At 37.6% G+C, this 20362-nt stretch overlaps 4 protein-coding genes across 7 annotated transcripts; 1 reads left to right on the forward strand and 3 right to left on the reverse strand.

The window, feature by feature from the left end:
- Positions 1 to 585: 585 nt before the first annotated feature.
- On the reverse strand, positions 586 to 2115 carry LOC111811171 (uncharacterized). Its single transcript, XM_023697921.2, has 3 exons — positions 1924 to 2115; positions 1656 to 1774; positions 586 to 923 (listed from the first exon to the last, which is right to left on the reverse strand). The coding sequence occupies exons 1-3, from the start codon at positions 2067 to 2069 to the stop codon at positions 904 to 906; spliced, it is 285 nt and encodes a 94-aa protein (XP_023553689.1). The 5' UTR covers positions 2070 to 2115; the 3' UTR covers positions 586 to 903.
- A 668-nt stretch (positions 2116 to 2783) lies between these two features.
- Positions 2784 to 6287, forward strand: LOC111811173 (NADH dehydrogenase [ubiquinone] iron-sulfur protein 8, mitochondrial). Its single transcript, XM_023697923.2, has 8 exons — positions 2784 to 2950; positions 4111 to 4189; positions 4337 to 4390; positions 4507 to 4598; positions 4686 to 4799; positions 5594 to 5661; positions 5726 to 5837; positions 5922 to 6287. Exons 1-8 carry the CDS (start codon positions 2897 to 2899, stop codon positions 6015 to 6017), a joined length of 669 nt encoding a protein of 222 aa, XP_023553691.2. The 5' UTR covers positions 2784 to 2896; the 3' UTR covers positions 6018 to 6287.
- Positions 6288 to 6319: 32 nt separating this feature from the next.
- EMB2219 (Mitochondrial transcription termination factor family protein) lies at positions 6320 to 11016 on the reverse strand. 4 transcript variants are annotated; one of them, XR_015411897.1, is made up of 7 exons: positions 10116 to 11016; positions 9632 to 10040; positions 8701 to 8916; positions 8470 to 8577; positions 7386 to 7660; positions 6780 to 7212; positions 6320 to 6640 (listed from the first exon to the last, which is right to left on the reverse strand). XR_015411897.1 is itself a non-coding variant. In XM_023697922.2 (6 exons), the coding sequence occupies exons 1-6, from the start codon at positions 10979 to 10981 to the stop codon at positions 6957 to 6959; spliced, it is 2130 nt and encodes a 709-aa protein (XP_023553690.2). In that variant the 5' UTR covers positions 10982 to 11016; the 3' UTR covers positions 6320 to 6956. The 4 variants fall into 4 exon arrangements, 1 of the variants encoding a protein (XP_023553690.2); XR_002817507.2 differs by having other exon boundaries at positions 6320 to 6643; XR_002817506.2 differs by having other exon boundaries at positions 6320 to 6695.
- Positions 11017 to 11927: 911 nt separating this feature from the next.
- Positions 11928 to 16881, reverse strand: LOC111811580 (putative LRR receptor-like serine/threonine-protein kinase At2g16250). The gene is made up of 4 exons (XM_023698501.2): positions 14188 to 16881; positions 13918 to 14046; positions 13468 to 13490; positions 11928 to 12791 (listed from the first exon to the last, which is right to left on the reverse strand). Exons 1-4 carry the CDS (start codon positions 16134 to 16136, stop codon positions 12187 to 12189), a joined length of 2706 nt encoding a protein of 901 aa, XP_023554269.2. The 5' UTR covers positions 16137 to 16881; the 3' UTR covers positions 11928 to 12186.
- Positions 16882 to 20362: the final 3481 nt, after the last annotated feature.

Genomic DNA, 20362 nt, shown 5'->3' on the forward strand with positions numbered 1-20362 from the left:
TCATCAAACACTTCCTATCCTATTAGCCAAATTCCATCTTGCAACTACTTCCCTCTCACAATTCATCATACAAACTCAGTCTTTTAACATATGAGCGTAAGATCCCACATCGGTTGGAGAGGAAAACGAAACATTCTTTCTAAGGGTGTGGAAACCTCTCCTTAGTAAACACATTTTAAAAACCTTTGAGGAGAAGCCCGAAAGGAAAAACCTAAAGAGGACAATATCTGCTAGCGGTAGGCTTGAGCTGTTACAAGTATGCAGCCTCATGCCTATTAGAAATTAGAAAAAACCCATTACACGGTTTTCAATAGGGATGGGGCGAAGTCTTCCTTTAACTTGGACTTATCTAATTCCAAATCCAAGTAGGGCTCTGAAACAGATTTTCATTGATAATGTTAGAAAAAAAACCACTGAAAGAATAGATCCATCTATCTTTGGCTAAGATCATTCTATTCTAATCTAATGACCGTTAAAGGATAAAGAACGCCTGAAAAATGATAATCTACCCAGTTACAACAGAATTATGAAGTTTCAATTCAGTAAAAGTATTGGACATCAGCCCAAGACCCCATACTTAGAGAATAGAGAAAATCAATTGCATGGTATTGAACAAAGTCAAGAGCAACAAAGAGACGCCTAACGAAAATCCAATCTCTCAGGGGTTGTGGTCAGAGGCTCAAAACAATAGCTCTCTGCATATCCAGAAAATGTGGCCGCATTGCATTATACAATGATCAAAACTAAACAACAGTTGTCTAAATGATTCTTTCATGTGATAAAGGTATCTTGCAAAGATAAGTTGAAAAGATGAAAAACCTTGCAAGTGATAAGGAAGGTCGTTTCAGCTACCAGTCACTAAGCTGTTTTAGCAATTACAATTTGTCTTCACCGACTGTTATGTCACAAAGGCGTAGCAAATCCTGAAAGAGAAGGTAAGACAATGAAGTTAGGAAATGAACTTGATATGATATACAAGAGACATATGGTTGACCATTCAAGATGAAAGTTATGAAGTATCATTTCTTGATTGCAATTCATAGACCGAAGTGTACATACACAAAAGATGCAATCTTAGCCAGTAACCAATGGGTCATTTGGTAACAATTTTGTTTTGCATTTTTCACTTTTTATAGTATAAAATCTTTTTTCGGTGCTTCTTATGTTCTTGGTTTTTGAAATTTGGCAAACATTTGGAAAGGATTTTATATGTAAAAAACTAAATAAAGCAGCTGGAAAGCTATCTTATTTTTCAAAAATAACAAAAATTCAAAAACAAAATTCTTCTCAGACCGGGATGAACTTAGAATGGAATGGAGTCCAAGAAAAATGGCATTCGGAGTTCAAGGAAATCAAACTGAAAGCATATTACATGTTATACAGATCTAGGAAGTTCATTTCCCAACTTCTTTTACTTCGTTTACATCAAATATGGAAGTTGAGAGATAAGTTTGGGAAATAGAATCAATTTTAGAGGAGCTTCAACTAAACTTTAGCAGTGTATCGAGAATCAAACAGATAGTAAGAAGATTGGATGCAATAACAAAGCAAAAACCAAATCACATGAACAAAAAACCTCTCCCTACGTAGATTATACTCACGTTTATAAGGGCAACGCAATTAAAGAAATGAAAAAGAAAAGAAAAGAAAACAACCTTCAGAAAGCCAGCTCCAGCAATGCGAGTCGACGGCAATTTTAGACTTAAGCCGAGCTGAGGCGACGGCGCTGTGGAGTGGCATCAGAGAGTCCACAGACGCCAAAGATGAAGCAATCCTGAAGAAAAACAAAGAACGAACAGTGAAATTGGAAGCAAATCAAGTATATTCAGGATCCAAAATGTCCAAAAACACTAAGAATTAATAAAGATCGCAAAGAAATTCCGGCACGTAAACGACTGATTGAAATTACGAACTTTGAAGTACCTGGAAACGGAAATGAAGCCCCTGGAGGAAGAAGAAACAGGCACTGGTTTTAGGGTTACATGAGCCAGTGTTCTGGTACGGCCGGCCATAGACCTCGAACCCCCCGCCGCCGCCGCCGCTAGAAGTGATCGGCAAACGGAAGCCATTTCTGATCTTCAAATGGAGGCTTCGACACAGGCGCGGGTTTGGGAACCATCTTTATAGTGAGCATCTTCCTGCCTTTTCTTTTCAAGATATTTTAAGTAAAATTTTAATTATTTAATAAGTAATAAAAATTGTAATAATTTTATATTTAATTATTTATAAATTTATTTTTCAAATTTACATAATTAAAATATAAAATTCAATTTTATATTTAAATATATAAATTTTGAAAATTAAATCATATTATAATTTTTTTACTTTTTATTTTATTTTTCTAATTTATTAATTATTTTTAATTAAAAAAATAAATTAACGTCAACCTAACTCAACCATATACTTATTTTTTTAATTTAATTATATAAAATTAATAAAAATTAAATTTGGTTTAATATTGATAATGTTGGAACTTTCCGATGTGAAAATAATAATAATTATTTAACTAATTTCGATAAAAATTACCACAAAAAAGACCAAAAAATTCAAAAATAATTATAAAAATATAAAATAAAATTGAAATTTAAATACTAAATAGAAATAAATCCAAAATTTAAGGGTAAAAAGGGAACTTCACTACAAATCTGGGCAAGAATAAAAAGTTATGGGCCGTTTGGGCCAGTAAAGGGGCTATATTTGGGCTTACTCAAATTTCTGTATGAAGCCCAAGCCCAAGCCCAAGCCCAAGACGCAGCGTTTTATCGACCGGGAATCGGAGCGATGCCGGGACTCCAGCGATCACATAGCTGAGAGCTTAGCCTTTGCCGAAGCATTTCGGAATCCCACCCTGTGAGTGGCGGTGAAAAATATTGCTTAGAAAGAGCCACCATTGGCGATGGCTGCGATCTTAGCTCGGAAATCCCTTCTCGCTCTTCGTGCTCGTCAGCTTGTAAGCATTCTTCTCCTCTTTGCCCAAATTTTTGTACTCTACCGGCTATGGATTTATAAGAGCTAATTGCTTGATTATCGATTACGTTGAGATTTTGTTCTGTTTCGTGATTTCTTGCGTTTTCTATTGAATCGAGGTTTTCTGGGTGACAATTTGTTTGTTTTAGTTTAGATAATCGAGTCGTAGAATAGATGGGGTATTCATTTAATCATACAATTATTGTTATTCGGAATCGTTATGGTAAATGTGTTTCATTGCTAACTACTGGAAATGGGACGGTCTGTTCTTTCTTTCCCCTAACAATGATGGATTTGTTATTTTAAATGTCCCATATGGAGGCAGATTATGTTTAGAACAAGGAACTTGGTGTACTAACTACTGGAAGACTAGGCAGTTGATGGTTAGGGTGTTTATGCAATGGAATCTCCTGAAATTTTATGAAAAAAATGTAGGCTATTAACTATATGCATCGCAATGTGAGATCCCACATCGGTTGGGGTGGAGAACGAAACACCCTTTATAAGGGTGTGGAAACCTCTCCCTAGCAGACGCGTTTTAAAAACCTTGAGGGGAAACCCGAAAGGGAAAGCCCAAAGAGGACAATATTTGCTAGCAGTGGGTTTGGCTGTTACAAATGATATTAGTGTTCGACACTGGGCGGTGTGCCAGCGAGGACGCTGAGCCCCGAAGGGGGGTGGATTGTGACATCCCACATCGATTGAAGAAAGAAATGAGTGTCAGCGAGGATGCTGGGCCCCGAAGGGGGGGTGAATTGTGAGATCCCACATCGGTTGGGGAGGAGAATGAAAAACCTTGAGGGGAAGCCCGAAAGGGAAAGCCCAAAGAGGACAATATTTGCTAGCGGTGGACTTGGGCCGTCACACGCAAGATCGGTAGATGGTTTCTGGACTTTTTCTTTAACAGTTACTTATTCTGTGATCTTCATTATTTATCTATTTCTATGCTGGGGTGGACGGTTCTGTTCAATGTTAACCTTTGAAGGCCCTTTTGTGTTATTTTCTTTGCTGTGAATATTTCACTTGGATATTTCATGAAGAATATTATCTCCTGAGCTTTAGCTTTACTTGATGGGTATCTTCAAGTTGTAACAACTTTTTTGCCCTTTGTTTTATTTATTATGTGTAATCTACTGTTGTTAGGCCGTCTCTGGACAAGCATTGCAAAGTTCTCCTTTTCGTGATCTACGGTCAAGTGCACACTTGTACAGTACCAAAAGAGGTTTTGTTTCTGGTTCTCATCATATTGGCCTAATTAATCACTGCTGAAGCTGAACTTAAGCAGTTTGTATATGATCCACATGACATATACTTGGTGCTATGGATTTTTCTTTGCTTAAAATTCTTTTCCATCTCATTACTTGTACAGAAGATGAAGAAAGAGAGCAGCTTGCCAAGGAGATGTCAAAGGATTGGAGTTCAAGTAATTTTATATTTCTTTCCATACTTCCTTCACTGTTTACTTTTAAATACTTTTCAATTGTTTGTTCTATTATTTTTTATGGTTCTTACAAAAATTAATTTCCTGGTCGTTTGTAGTTTTTGAGCGTAGCATAAACACGTTATTTCTCACTGAAATGGTCCGGGGTTTGATGCTGACTCTTAAATACTTCTTTGAGAAAAAAGTCACTGTAAGTGTCTTCCAATCAACATTCTTTGGCACTAAGCTAAAATTCTTGTTGATCCTGATTTCTGATTATTGTACATGTATTATACAGATCAATTATCCATTCGAGAAAGGCCCCCTAAGCCCTCGTTTTCGAGGTGAGCATGCCCTCCGAAGATATGCAACTGGAGAAGAACGATGCATTGCATGTAAACTTTGTGAAGCTGTAAGAATCTGAATCGAATCTGAATCTATATTTTTAACTTTTAGTTTAAGTCATTTTTGTTTGGACAATATAATTTTACAACGAAATGTTGGAGAAGTCTGTATATTTCTTGCCATCATTGATCTTATAATATATATTGTCTATTAACCATCCTCATAGTTGAATGTGAAAATAATTGCTGCTCCTTGTGCCTACTGTGAGAGTTCCACATTGGTTGGGGAGGAGAACGAAATACCCTTTATAAACGTGTGGAAACCTTTTACTAGCAGATGCGTTTAAAGCCTTGAGGGGAAACCCGAAAGGGAGAGCCCAAAGAGGGCAATATCTGCTAGCGGTGGACTTAGGCTGTTACACCTACCTACTCTTAGACTGTAGCAGTAGAGCACTATAGCTTGGTAAAGCTTGGTTGATGTTTTACCGTCTCTTAATGCATTGAAGCGCATTGTTACTTTCAGTCACTAGTGAACAATGTTATGAGTTCTCTAAAAGATGAAACTTTGAAAACTATTTGTGCTCATATTTCTCATCAGTGGTTTATTAGATTGCATTACATCTGCAGAGTAGTTTTGCTCTGTATCCTCGTAACACTGTGGATAATAAGATCTTCACGTTTTAAATCTTATAAAGAACTTTGATAATGCTTGTAATATTTTGGGTTTTGATCTCTTAAGTACACATGGAGATAAATTAGCTACTTCAAAACGTGCTACATTTGTGCATAAGTTTGGCTGATTATTACTTCGAGTTGTAGCATTGAACTTGTGTCTGTCATTATATTTTGATTTCCTTGTTAGATTTGCCCTGCTCAAGCAATCACAATCGAAGCTGAGGAACGGGAAGATGGTAGCCGTAGGACCACAAGGTGATCACCTCCCCACGATCTCGTTATCGTCATATCTATGTCCCTAAATATTCTTAATTTTCAGGTATGACATTGACATGACCAAATGCATCTACTGTGGGTTCTGTCAAGAGGCATGCCCTGTTGACGCCATTGTTGAAGGTCCCAACTTTGAGTTTGCCACAGAGACTCACGAGGTTGATCTTATTATGTTTTGAATGTTATGATAAGCTTCTAAACTTGCTGAAGAATATTAGCCTCATAGTTTCGTGATGTTGTAGGAGCTTCTCTATGACAAAGAAAAGTTGCTCGAGAACGGAGACCGCTGGGAGACCGAGATTGCAGAGAACCTCAGATCTGAAAGTCTCTATCGCTGAGACATTTACCCACGGTGCACTCTACATTTGAGTTTTCTTATTGCCTTCACAATAGGATAAACCTGAGCATGCTGTTGAAATTATTTTGCATTCTTGGTAAACATGAGTTGAGAAAATAATTCTTGCTGCTTACTAAGATCCAAGTTTGGGAATTTTCTTGGTGCGTTCTGTTTTTCTTCCCAATAAAAATGGGAACGTTATGGTTTCTCATGCAGTTGCAATGTACCTAAAGTATGAAAAATGTCATCAATATATCCTCAATGTTCTTCACGGATCAATCTCTGGTATTGTTAGAATTAAGATAAGAGTAACACTTTTGAGGCATTAAATTATAAGGAATTTGCATGCGTCTGTTCGTAGTACAATATAACATTTTTGCTTTCTTTTTGAACATTTATAGAAGCTATTACTGTTTTCATTGAAAGTTGTTGCCCTCAGCCATCCATATGAAGAGCTGAAAAACAGAAGAAATGTAGCACCATCTGAAAAACAGAGAACTTTATGACATGTACATTTGTGATATCTTGCAGCCATAGTTGTGTCCACCCTTGTCTAGAGTTGAGACTGCTGATCTAACTTGTCCTCGTTGTTCTTTTATAGCGTTTTTTTGCTATGCAATCGCTCTGCTACAGATGGATCAGGACTCGTAAATCATCACAGTTTTGTTCAAACCTTTAACTATTCACACAGAAAGAAAATCATTTGATACAATATGTATACAGCATGGTGAAAGAAGTTGATAAGGTGATTAGCATTCCTTACCTTCTCTCTGTTGGATTGAAAGTCTTTTGTTCTCTAATGTCTTTGGATAGCTATGAATTATCATAGAAACAAGACTCGATCCGTTCCGATAGTTGTGCAATAAGAACAAGTTTGAGCTCTTCTTCTGTGTCATATTCTTTAAGTGGGGAGGGAAGTTGAAAGTTCAAGACCATCAAATCAATCTTCTATAGTTTCACCCGACGAGTCATCTAGTGTAGTCGAGTTGATAGAGTCGTGAGTCGTATGAACAGAGAGAGAACCATCCACATTACCGGATTCAAATCTTTGGCGTTTTTCCACTATATCTGCAACCTTGTTCTTAAACTCTTCATCTGTGCAAGCTAACATGGAACGCAGATTGAGATTTATACAATTCTCAACCAGAACTTGATGCCTAGGAATGATGCGCCCCTCCAGAGAATAGCTGAAAAACCTGTATATAATATCATAAGAACTTTTGGCTCAACAAAATTATGAGCTTCATTGTACATCAAATGAACACGATTGAACCAAACGACCTTTTCGATCCTTTGCTTTCGGTTTCTAGCTGAATTATTTTCAAACTAAGCTTATGAGAAGTTAGTATATGCATATGCTGATTCTTACCTTGGAAAGTCTATAATATCTTGCAGAGGGCGAACCATGGTTCTCCGCAAATATTGATACTTTGGTCGAAGAATGTCGATATTATATCGTAGCAGCATAGGAAAATCAGCAATCATTTCTCCTAGAGTCCGGGTATGTATGCCGAGTGACAGAAAATACTTTAGATTGAACTCAAGCTTATGCACTATGCTATAACCAAAAAGTTCCGGTCCCAAAGCTATAACTTTCCCAATGTCTTTCTCCCTGACTCCTGCTTTAGTCATCAAGAATATGACCTGCATGGTTTTACAGTAAAGACTATTGAGCATATCTTAATGAAAATTTTAAATTTTCTCTTATAGTAGTAGAGAAGAGACAATATTGTGTTCTTGGAAAGGAAAAACCATCAAACAGTCAACATATTTGGCATGAGATAATGTCTTATTTGTCACCCACAATGTGAAAAATGGATATGATCAGTCCAATAGAACCAAGTAACACGAAGCAGGACGAAGGAAGTCCACATCTAAACATTTCAGGCACTCTCTACCATCTCGTTCGGGTGTTATAGTGTACATTTGTTGATAGCATATGAACTCGATCTTGAGATTATATTGCAATATCATAGAGAAGACACTCATGTTATCACCGTTTAAGAGGGCTATCTCGCCCCCTATCTCAAAGTTTTCGCCCCATTGAACCCTCCGATCCACATTATGACCAGCCTTTTATGAACATTTTGAACAAACTCTACTCCTTATACAAAGTCGTTGTAACATAATGATGTTTTAACATTCCCAGCCCTACCGCTAGTAGATATTTCAGATAATTTAGATAGTCCGCTTTGGGCTTTTCCTTCTAGGCTTCCCCTCAAGGTTTTAAAATGCGTCTGCTAGGGAGAGGCTTCCACACTTTTATAAGGAATGCTTTGTTTCCCTCTCCAACCAATGTGGGATCTTACGAAAGGATACACACACCATAAAGATACCATGGAGATCACTTCCCAACGTCTTTATATGGGAATGCTTTCTTCGGGTTCAATTCAACAAATAAATAGTCTGAACTAAAGTATAAAAAGACAGAATACAGAGGTTAATGAACTCACAACAGGGCGGATTTTCTTGTACAGGCTGAATGTCAATAATGATGGAAACTTCACAAGCATGTTACTAATCCCGTCATCTCGAACTCCTATGTCTCTGAAGAATTGCACCTTCATCACACACACACAAAAAAAAAAAGAAAAAACACATCTTAATCATAGATATTCGTTCGTTCTTCATTACTTAGTTCATCTTTTGTCGTAAAATATTGACATGAAACATGAAAGGAATACCTTTGGCACAATGATGGTCTCCAGATCAAGGCAGAAAACCACTGGCTTTATTGTAAGCATTCTCCTCAAACCCTCTTTGGAAATTCCAAGATAGTAGAAGTACTTAACAAGAGGCTTCCATTTACCCTCGATGCTACCATTCATCAACTGTGGTTTGTATGCCAGTAATCTGCCTATATCCTCAATCTCAAGCCCGAACTCCTTTAAATAGTTGACCTGGATGAACACGACGACTAGCACCTCATGTTAGCGAATACCCGATCAGAAAAGTGATTCATATATCACTACATGTTATAGAACAGAAAATCTTAAGTTACATTATTCCCACTGCTTGGAGATGATAGAAAGCAAAGTCAAGAAAATGAGCTGGTATAGTACTGTTAGATCCCATATCAGTTGATTAGGAGAACGAAACATTCTTTATAAGGGTGTGAAAACCGCTCCCTGGTAGACACGTTTTAAAATCCTTGAGGAGAAGCCTTGGGTTGTTACAAATGGTATCAGATCCAGATACCGGGCGATGTGCCAGTGAGTAGATTGGGGAGTCCCACATCAATTGGAGAAGGGAATGAGTGCCAGCGAGGACATTGAGCCCCAAATGGGGTAGATTGTGATATCCCACATCAATTGGAGAAGGGAATGTGTGCCAGCGAGGACATTGAGCCCCAAAGGGGGTAGATTGTGATATCCCACGTCGGTTGGGGAGGAGAATAAAACATTCTTTATAAGGGTCTAGAAACATTGAAGGGAAGCCCGAAATGAAGAACCCAAAGAAGACAATATCTTCTAATGGTGGGCTTGAGCCGTTACAAAAACATTACTACAACTAGAAATCCTTAAATCATTATCATCCAAACTTCCCTCTCCTCATGGATTAAGTAGAAACTATGCTCAAAATTCAAATGCTAAGTTACAATTTAAGAGAACATACCTTTTGGTTCATATCTTCAAGTGTATACTGACCAAGCACCTTAGGGAAATCAAAGACCATCGTACCAAAGTCTTTCTCATTCATACCCATATTCAAGAAGAACTCCACACGACTTTTCAGTTCTTCCAAACTATAAGACAGCAAATAAGGACATCGACTCATAACAAAGCCAATCCAAACCATTCTAACTCCATTACTCTCTAAGTAGCTCACAATTTCATCTAGTTCATCATTGCTGCGTTCCAATATATTCCCTCCAGCTTTAGTGAGTGTAAGTCCAAGATATCCTCCCTTTACATGAATCCCCTTCAGCCATTCCACAAGACGTCTAATCGATTCAAGCTTTCCCTTAGACATGCATATGAGCTTCCCTATCTGTGGATATGACAATGAGTTATGCTTCAACCACCTGTAAGAAGAAGGGTGAGTTTGGTAAGGTGCAAATTGCTTAAAGATTTTGAACTACTTGGAGATAGGCCATTACCTAATAAGAGGTACAACATTTGATTCTTCAATGACGGTCTTGGCACGAAGATTGAACGACAAATGAGCGAATTCAGGCAATTGCTTCATCGACGCCGCTTGAATCATTACAAAATCGATGAAATCAGGCAACCAACCGAGCAAATTGTCGGTGTAAGTGATTCCAAATTTCCCTTTCCGCATCGCCTCCTTGAAGATCTCGGAGGTTACCTTCCGGCGAATCTCTAGAGCTCTCCTTATTATCTTCCGGTCATCTTCGCCATCGAACTCACTTCCTGCATTTCGAAACAGAGATTGCAGGGGAGGAAGAGAAGAACCCACATCGGAATCACTCGGGGATTGAACATAAATCGATCCAGGAAATTGAGGGGTTCGTTTTCTCACAAGCGAGAGTTCGAGAAGCTTCACTTTCTCTTCTTCGGGCAAAGCGGGTTCTAGGTTTTGTGGATTTGGGGATTCGCCGGATGATAGGTACTGGTTGACAAGGGCGGCGGATTTGGAGTTGTGTTTGCGGGGTTCCGGCTGGATAGGATCGGAGACGTTGGTGGATGGTTTTTCCGTCGGATTGTTGCGGCGGAGATCAGCGGAGGCGACGGTGGCGTTGGGTTTCTGGTTGGAGGGGAGGTGGAGGACGACATTGGAGAGAGGATTGGGAGGGCGGAAATGAAGAGGACGGAGGTGGGGATGTGGGTTGGAGTATAGAGATGAAGAAGATAACATTATGGCTTTGTTCTGCTCAGAAATGGCGGGAGCAGCGGCTGTCAAGAAGATAGGACTATGGTCAAGTTTGGATTTGTTGGAGAATGGGTTTGGGTTTGGGTTTTGGTGGGATTGGGTTCCAAAATCAAACCTCCTAGTCCTTGCCATGGCTCGTAAATAGTTCGGGGTCGTGACTAAGAGACCACCGATTTCGTTTGGTGGGTTACTGAGTCGAGAATGTCTGATAATTGAATTTATCTAGCTTCACCCAGTAAACTCTTCTTTTGTTGTGGGGTCGGGATAGCCCCATAACTTCTGGAGAAGGAATGCCTTGTTAAAAACAGGGTCACGATTTTCTTCTCTACCATGACGAATCGATTGATTTAATTAGGCATCACGCTTTCCTTTGTCCTTCCCCCGATGAGCTTTCGACCTCTAAGGTTCAAATATTAAACTCTCTCAATATCTCTGCTAAACTCATGGTTTTCTATTGAAATTACAAAATCCGAGTGGAATTTACTATTTTTCTCTAAGTTTTCATAATTACGCGGGGTTTATCATCATGACAATATCTATATCCATCACCATTGATCTTATCTTAGTCATCCATCTCGAGATACTCCATAGTCGTTCGATTTCATTGTTGTAATTTCAATAAAGTTCGTGCTAATAAGGAGAATGACCAACGAAAATGAATATGTTTTCTCGGAGAAAACCATAATGAATTGTAAGAACAGATACAAGAAATATCGTTATTTATATTGTTTTTCATTGCTCTTATTGTGATTCGGGATTTGAACTGTTGATATTTTTACCTTTGCATATCATATTTTTTACATAGCTCGTAATATCATCTACCACAAGCCATGAAAACTCGAGTATCATCTAAAAAGAAAAGAGTAGCATTGACGAGTACACTCATTAAGTAGTAGTGGGCCATTGGTACCTCAACCTAGTAAAATCATGGAATCTTGATACTCATTAATTACGACCCTCGTATAAAACATAATATCCATACCTTAACTAATCTATACGTGTAACTAGCTAGAACCCTGACAAACCAACTAAGCTTTCTACGTGGGTCGAGCCATAAATTGATTTACGTGCGACGGGATCAGCCGAAAACCGGGCCATTTATGGCTTGAATGGAGAATATAAAACAACTTACAATTTACACTCCAAAAGCTACAAGAAACCAATGGATCAATTACAGAAAAAATGCAGCTTGTTTTCTCATAGAAAACAAGTAATCAAACAGAACCCTCTCTCCCTCTCTCTTTCTCTCTGTATTTCACTCTCTCAGTTGCTCCAAAACCAATTTGAGTGTGCTGTGTTATTAACAAAGAATCAAACACCAAACCAATGTATTTCCGCTACTCGTTCTCCAATCTTTCGACGTCCGTCGGTTCCGGGAATATCTCCTTCGAATGCTGTCGACGAGAAGACGAATGTTCCCCGCCACCGTTCTGTCCGCTTCCTTGCGAACCCATCGTTCCTGATCGTTTGAAACTACTTCCACCTACTTTTGACATTGAAGCTGATGGAAGCACGGTTAGATCCGATAGACTTTGACGCCAGCTACCGAACAAAGCAGCATTCCAAGAACTTCCTATGGAAGTCGATCTAAACCGTCCCGAACCCGAATTCTCTTCCCTTACTACCTTCAATGGATTCTCCAAAGCCTTGACAATGTATTTCATCAAGGGTCGCCTTGAAGGTTTCGGATTGAGACACGACTTGGCGACGACAGCCACAGCCCATACTTCTTCCAACAGATCCTCGTCTACTATCAAGGATGGATCCAGGATTTTCATCACGAGTTCCTTGTTGTTTATGCTGATGCACGGTAACGTCTGATCTAACCATTCTTTGATTTCGGCATCGGGGGAGGCGCTAATCCCGAGCTTTCCTGTTACCAGCTCCAACAACACCTTTCCGAAGCAGTAAACGTCGTACGTACATACTGCTGTCTGCAAACCTGGTTGTTAGAATGGATGAATTTAGTAAATACTTTTGCATAGTTTTATTCTCTAAGACGGTTTTTAAAATGCATATGCTAGAGAGAGGTTTTCACACCCTTATAAAGAATGTTTCGTTCTCTCTCCTACTAGATGTGGGATCTCACAATCCACCCCTCTTCGGGGTCCAACGTCCTCGTTGACACTCGTTCCATTCTCCAATTGATGTGAGACCCTCAATCCACCCCTTCGAGGCCCAGCGTCCTTGCTGGCACACCGCCTCATGTCCACCCCCCTTCGAGGCTCAATCTCCTCGCTGACACATCACCCGGTGTCAGGCTCTCGTACCATTTGTAACAGCCCAAGTCCACCGCTAGCAGATATTGTCTTCTTTAGGCTTTCCCTTTCGGGCTTCCCCTCAAGGTTTTTAAAACGTGTCTACTAGGGAGAGGCTTCCACACCCTTATAAAGAATGCTTCGTTCTCCTCCCCAACCGATGTGGGATCCCACATGTCACTCCACCCCTAATTAGACAACCCGTTAAGGAAAAATAGATGGTTGAGCTGAATTCTTCCTTCAAGTGTTTACATGCTAATCAAGACCATGATATAAGTTAAATGAATTGCTCGTGTGAATCGAATCATGAACCGTGATCGAAAAACAGATATAACAACGAAAAACCAAGTTCTTACGTACCTAAAGCGCCTTGCTCCGATGACCTGCACATCATTTAGGGAAGTTTAATTTCAGAGAATAATCTACGAACAACATTACACAATAATCAAATCTTCGCAAAGCGAGGAACATATATATATATATATGAGCAGATGCAAGTTGTAGTCCGATCGACAGATACAGCCACGAAACTACGTTTATACAAAAAACAACATCCGAATGAACGAAACGAAACGTGATCGCCACAACATCGATATAATGGTTGCTAAACGATGTTCTTTTCTGAACTTCTTCCTTAAAAAACAGAATAGAGTAAATAAAGCTATCCATCCATTTCTAGACCCTTTAGTAAGAACACAGAGCGATACAGACGTCGCTCAAGCTCAGCAGCTTACGGGTTAGCTAGTTTCGATTAGTTCAAACTGAGACCATAAAACGATAAAAAGGGATTCATCTTAAGAAAGTACTTACTGTGGCAATTTGAGAAGCTTCGTAATCCTGCTCGGTTGGCCATCGCCTTCTTGGCTACAAACGTTGCTCAAGCTTCCAAGTCGCACTTCAAATTTATCATCAAGAAGTATACTACTTGCTTGAACATCTCTTCATTACCAAAAGAAAGCAATGTTAGTGATTGTTCGGGAGGTGTCGTGGTGCCCAATATGATATCGAGGAACCAAACGAACGCTAAGAACACGAACAACGATGATTATCGACAATAGAAAAGGAAAGATTCTGTAATACCTGTGCACAAGGGGTGGGCTACAATCATGATGTAGAAAACAAAGGCCCTCTGAAGCTCCTAATGCAATTTTAAGCCTTGTAATCCAATCTAATGACTGCAAAGTATCATCATCTGTCTTGATTTTCTTGAACAACGAAGCTGACAAGTCGCCGTTCGGCAGATATTTGTACACCAAGAACTTTTCATCTTCATTCTCCAAGCAATGCCCGATAAGAGGAACCAATCGTACACTCGAAACCTTGCTAAAGAATTCCAATTCGACCAAATAAGCGTCGTTTTTAATAACGCGCAAATCGACCCGTTTGATAACAACACGAACCCCATTTTGCAATACGCCATGGAAGAGATCCCCTGAATGACCATGTTTGATAAGGTTCAAATCACTAAAATCGTTCGTTGCTTGAAGCATTTGTTGATACTTGAACGTTTCTCCTAAACTTGCAAAGTCAATCAACAATCCAGGAGATGGTTCGGTAGTGTCCTCGGGAAGAACTGGTCCCACGACGCCTCCTCCTCGTTGAGTAGTCGTGCTTCTTGCTCGCCTCCTAAGGAAGATAAACATCAGCAATACTATTAGCAAGATAAGAGAAGTTCCCCCAATAACACTGCCCAAGATAATAGCTTTTCTATTGCTCTTCTTCTTCAACGCTTCCGCTTGTCGAGGTTGCGTAGCCTTAGGGAAGCCAAAATTATCAAAAGTCAGGCCTCTTGCAGAATAGAACGATGTACATACAGCCAACGTCCTCTGTCTCGACACATTTGTGAAGCAGTTACTCACAAAAGATACGTCGGTGGGTAGATATTCGGGAACTTTGCCTTCAAAGTAATTTTCCGACAGATCGACGACACTGAATCTTTTCAATATGGGTGTAAGCCTCCCATAAAACAGATTCTTAGATATATTCAGTACGGCACCAGTAATATTCGAACTCGAGCTAGAATTAGGAAGTGTCCCAGTGAAATTATTCCCAGACACATCAAGAAGCTGCAATCCAGGCATAGACCACAACCCACCAGGGATTGAGCCAGTAAAGCTATTATCCTTCAGATCCAAGTATTGCAACTGTGTTAAAGTGTGGAACATATCGTAAGTCAAGGAACCAACGAGCGTATTGCTCCCGAGTACCATATTTCGCAAGCTCGTTAATCCTCTTAACTCCGAAGGCAATGAACCAGACAAAGAATTGACACTCAAGTCAAGGTGAACTAAACTAACAAGCCCTCCAAACTGAGTAGGTATCGAAGAAGATAAGCTGTTTCTCGAAAGATTTAGATATCGAAGCTTCGATAAGCTCCCAACGCCGGGAGGGATGGACCCAGCTAAGTAATTAGAGGAAAGGTCAAGCAGAGAAAGATGAACAAGAGATGCAAGCGACGAGGGAATCATTCCGGTGAGTGTATTACGAGATAAATCAAGCAACGAAAGGCTCAACAATTGGCCTAAACTAGAAGGTATAGTCCCAGTAAGATTATTATCAGACAGATACAGATCAGTCAAGTTGTTCAAACTCCCAATACTCAATGGAATAGAACCAAATACAGAACACGACCGCAGATCAAGCACTCGTAGCAAGCCAAGACGCAACCCGAACCACTCGGGAATGACTCCGGGAAGCAAGAACTCAGATGCATTAAAGGACTGCAACAAAGTCAAATTAGCCAAGGCATCAACAGCAAACTGAGGGTTCTGTTTACCAATTCTTGTTCTTCTAAATCCAGCAATATTGATCTCAGTTACCCTACCATTCTGACACTTGATACCCTTCCAAACTAAGCAGGGGTCACCCTTTATGGGCCACTCCTTGCTTCTCAAACCTAACGACGATCTGAGCTCAAGTAACGCAACTCGTTCGACACGTTCAACCGGTGAATCTTGTTGAAATGTGGGCTCAAACAACAGCAACAACAACAAGAACAACCAGAATACAAAGTGTATCTTATAAACCATGATTGTTCATAAACAGGAAGCTAAAATCCTACAAGTTTTCATTGTCTATATCTACATAGCTACCTATTCTACCATCACAGATATCAAATAGCATAAGATTACAATAACCCAACACCCAAAATTGCATTACCTTCTTCCCCTGTTCATCAAAAACCCATAACGATTCTTACCCTTTTCCTCTTATTTGCTTCTCCACTTCAATCTTCATCTCTAAGAAACCCTCCGTTCCTAAGTTTCTTCTATTCACAGAGATGGGTATCAAAGAAAAACGAAAACCCCCAAATAAAAAACCCCAAATAATCAGAAAGTCACAGTAATATAATAATTCTAGAGAGAGAGAGAGAGAGAGATAAATTAGTCAAATACAAGAGTGGACTATCACTCTCTCTCCCTCTCCTTTTCAATCCAACCCTCTTTCCCCAACTGCCTTGCCGGAAAGTTAGAACGAAGAAACCTTAGGGGTTTGATTTTCAGACGCCGACAGCGACTTCGAGCTACCTCCGCCACCGTCCACGGCGGATTTTAGTAAGCAAGACGAAATTTCGATTCTCCGGCCGGTAATGTGGAGTGAGGATAGTGAAAATCAGCCGTTCACGGCGGAGGAGGGCATAAAAACAGGGCCGACGAAGTGGGGTTTGCTTGTTTTTTTCCCTCTTTGTTTGTGTCGCTGTCGATTTGATGGTGGTGGATGGAGAAAAAGGAAGAGGGGTTGTGAATTTTGATCGTGTGGGAGGTTAAAGCCATTCAATTAAGAACTTTTGCTCATAAAAGAATCAAAAAAAAAAAAAAAAAAAAAAAAAAAAAAAAACTTTTTAAATATTTAATAAAATTTTAAATTATTAACTTTCATATTTAATACGACTCTAAACTTTAAAATTTATTTTATCAATTTAAAATTTTTAATTTAATTTATAGACGAAAAAAATATTTAAATATATAAATATAATTAAGTGAATCTAGAACCTTCTTTAAATTATATATATATTTTTTTTATTTAAAGATGGAAAAATTATATAAAAAATGTAAATATTAATTATTTTGTATAATTTTTTTTAGAAATTTATTGAAAAAAATGTATTAATAAAGTAAATGGAAAAAAATAAAAACATGTGATAATTATAATATAATGAACCTTGATGTATGGTGGAGGGGAGCTTAATGATGACCAAATGACTCTTATTATAAAATTAATTACCTTTCCATAAAATATATATATATATCTATATATATATATATATAAAAGTAATAATGGTATTATTAAATAATTCATGCCACATGGTGTTTATTAGTTGTGGGTGTACTTTCCAAGGAGACATATTTTTACCCCTTTTTTCCTATCTAGAGCTCTTATAATAAGATCTTAATTTTACATATCATATAGTTTTTTTTTAAAATATATATATATATATATAATATTTCTCTAAAAATTAATGTTTTTATTTCATAATATTTTCGGCTTTTGTATGAGACCTTACGTGTAACGGCTCAAACTCACCGCTAGCAGATATTGTCTGTTTTGGCTCATTATGCATTGTTGTAGCCTCGTCCACTGGAGAGAGGTTTCCACACCCTTATAAGGAATGTTTTGTTTTCCTCTCCAGTCGATGTAGGATCTCACAATCTACCCCCTTGGGGCCTAATGTTCTCGTTGGCAATACCATCTGGTGTTTGGCTCTGACCAACGTCCTTGTTGCCACATCATCCGATGTCTAGCTTTAATACCATTTGTAATAGTTCAAGCCCACTGCTAGCTGATATTGTTTGTTTTAGTCTGTTACGTATTGTTGCAACCTCACGGTTTTAAAACGTATTCACTCCGGATAGATTTTCACACTCTTATCCTTCAAGATAAAAATATGTACGGCCATTTTCTCTCTCTCATCTTTCAAGGTATTACAAACATTTGGTTATCTAAATTTTTTTGAAATTATATCGAATGTGGTGTTTGTTCGAGTGTTACGATAAATGATATTTGAGGAGTTAAAACACGAGCTTGTTATTGTTATTGTTACAATGGATGCCTCCCATTTTGTCCCGTCACCTTGCTTGTTCGAGTTGCTATTGGCAACGACATGGAAGGTCGAGAGGCCTTAGCGATAATGAAGGGTATTATCTGATAGTGGTAGAGATTCCACATCGATTGAAAAGAGCGACAAGTGCTAGTGAGAACGTTGTGTCTAGAAAGGGGTGGATTGTGAGATCCCACATCGATTGGAAAGGGAACGAGTGCTATCGAGGACACTAGGCCCCGAAAGGGGGTGGATTAGGTGGGCTTCCTATCCCTAATCTTTCCAGTTTTTGTTTCCTCGTGCCTGGGCGGGCTTTCGGTGGTGCGTATATGAGGTGTTTTCTCTTGTGAGATCCCACGTCAATTCGTGAGGGGAACAAAGCATTTTTTATAAGAGTGTGGAAATCTCTCCCTAGCAAACACGTTTTTAAAACCTTGAACGAAACTTAAGCCCAAAGAGAACAATATCGGCTAACGGTGGGCTTGGGCGGTTACAGTTCGGTTTATACTATATTTATACATAAATACATTCGATTTGTTAGGAGTTCTCAATCGAATTAATGCTCGTTATTCTTACTGTTCATGCAAAAAAAAAAAAAAAAAAAAAAAAATTATTCTGACAGTCGAGTAAAAAAGGGGTACATGAATAAACCGATACCAAATCCGAATGAGAGCGATCTTGAAGACAGAATGACTAAGAAAAGCTTAAAGAAAACGATGATTACTATCTATACCAACAATATGCATTTTTTTCGGTGGCTCAATCATACGAAACTACACGGTTAAACGTGCTAGACTTGGAGCAATTCTATGATCTATTAAAATTTTTACTGAGATGCATAGAAGTGAAGACAAAACATGTTGGAATGACTCGTGTTAGTTTATGGGGTTAACTTTCACTTTTAGAAGCGAGAAGTAAGTAACATGACCATATCGCAGGAGAACGTCGGGACCCTCAAGTACCGAATTCTGATCCAAATCTCGAGCCATCTAATCTATTTGATTACGATGATTTGATTATAATTATATTACAATTAAGGTCCAAATTATAATCATTTTGTTATTTTTACATAATGAACTTGTCAATCATAATAATAATAATTATTATTATTATTATTTATTATATTAAATTTTTAGGTAGGTGAGAATCATTTTGAAGCTTATTTATTCTTTAAAAATTATCAATTTGCACCTAATAATGACATTTTAACTTGATTTATTCCATTATTTTTGTTATAAAATTCAAATAAATCACATTAAAATAAAATTATTCACTATTTTAAAATAGAAAAAAAAAAATAATTTTTTTAATTATCTTTAAATGATAAAAAAAATTATCAAATATACCCATTTAGAATAATAATAAATAAAATAAAAAAAAATAAAATATATATATATATATATATTGACTTTAATTATATATGTTATTTGGAATTTTTCATATGGATTGCTTGTAAGATCGAAATTAAGTCACTTTTGATTTAATTAAACAAAGACTAAAGTAATTTAAATTATTGACTAAAAAATATGTAGCGGTTGAGGGGATTTTTAGATCAGACATCGTAACTACGAGTGTTCATACGACTCGTGAACTCGACCAACTTAGACTATCCAACTCAAATCATAAAGGTTGGGTTAGGTTAGATTTTTTTCAGTCTCGGTTGGATTGAAGTTTTGAAAAACTGAAAAGATTTGGGTCGGTTTTCGACTTGACCCGACCAACTCGAAAATAGAGTTACAATCCTATCCTAGTTTTAAACAAATTATGAAAATTATTTAAATTATTTTAAATTATTATTAAAGATATGTATTTAAAAATAGTAGAAAATATAAATGTTTTTTTTAATGTTTTCTAAGTCAATTGTTCTTACGCATTCTTGAAATAATAATAATAATAATAATAAAAGTCAATTGTTTTTATCTATAATCATTAAGCACATTACAATATATATATATAATATATAATGAATTTATTAACTATGACCAAAATAAAATATATTGGGTTTTTAAATTATTATATGGAATAAATAAATTAAAATATATTTCCAACCAATTATATAATTAAAATTATATAATTATTGACATATTTAAAAATTTAATAACCGATCTTTTGGATATAAAAATTTTATGTTTAGGTATTTATAAATTTTAAAAAATATTGAATTATTCTTAAAAAGTATATATTTTTTAGATGTTCAATTAAAAATTTTAATTCAAT

This window comes from Cucurbita pepo, chromosome 15 (assembly GCF_057944985.1).
Source record: "Cucurbita pepo subsp. pepo isolate OVF chromosome 15, ASM5794498v1, whole genome shotgun sequence".
NCBI classification, from domain to species: Eukaryota; Viridiplantae; Streptophyta; class Magnoliopsida; order Cucurbitales; family Cucurbitaceae; genus Cucurbita; species Cucurbita pepo.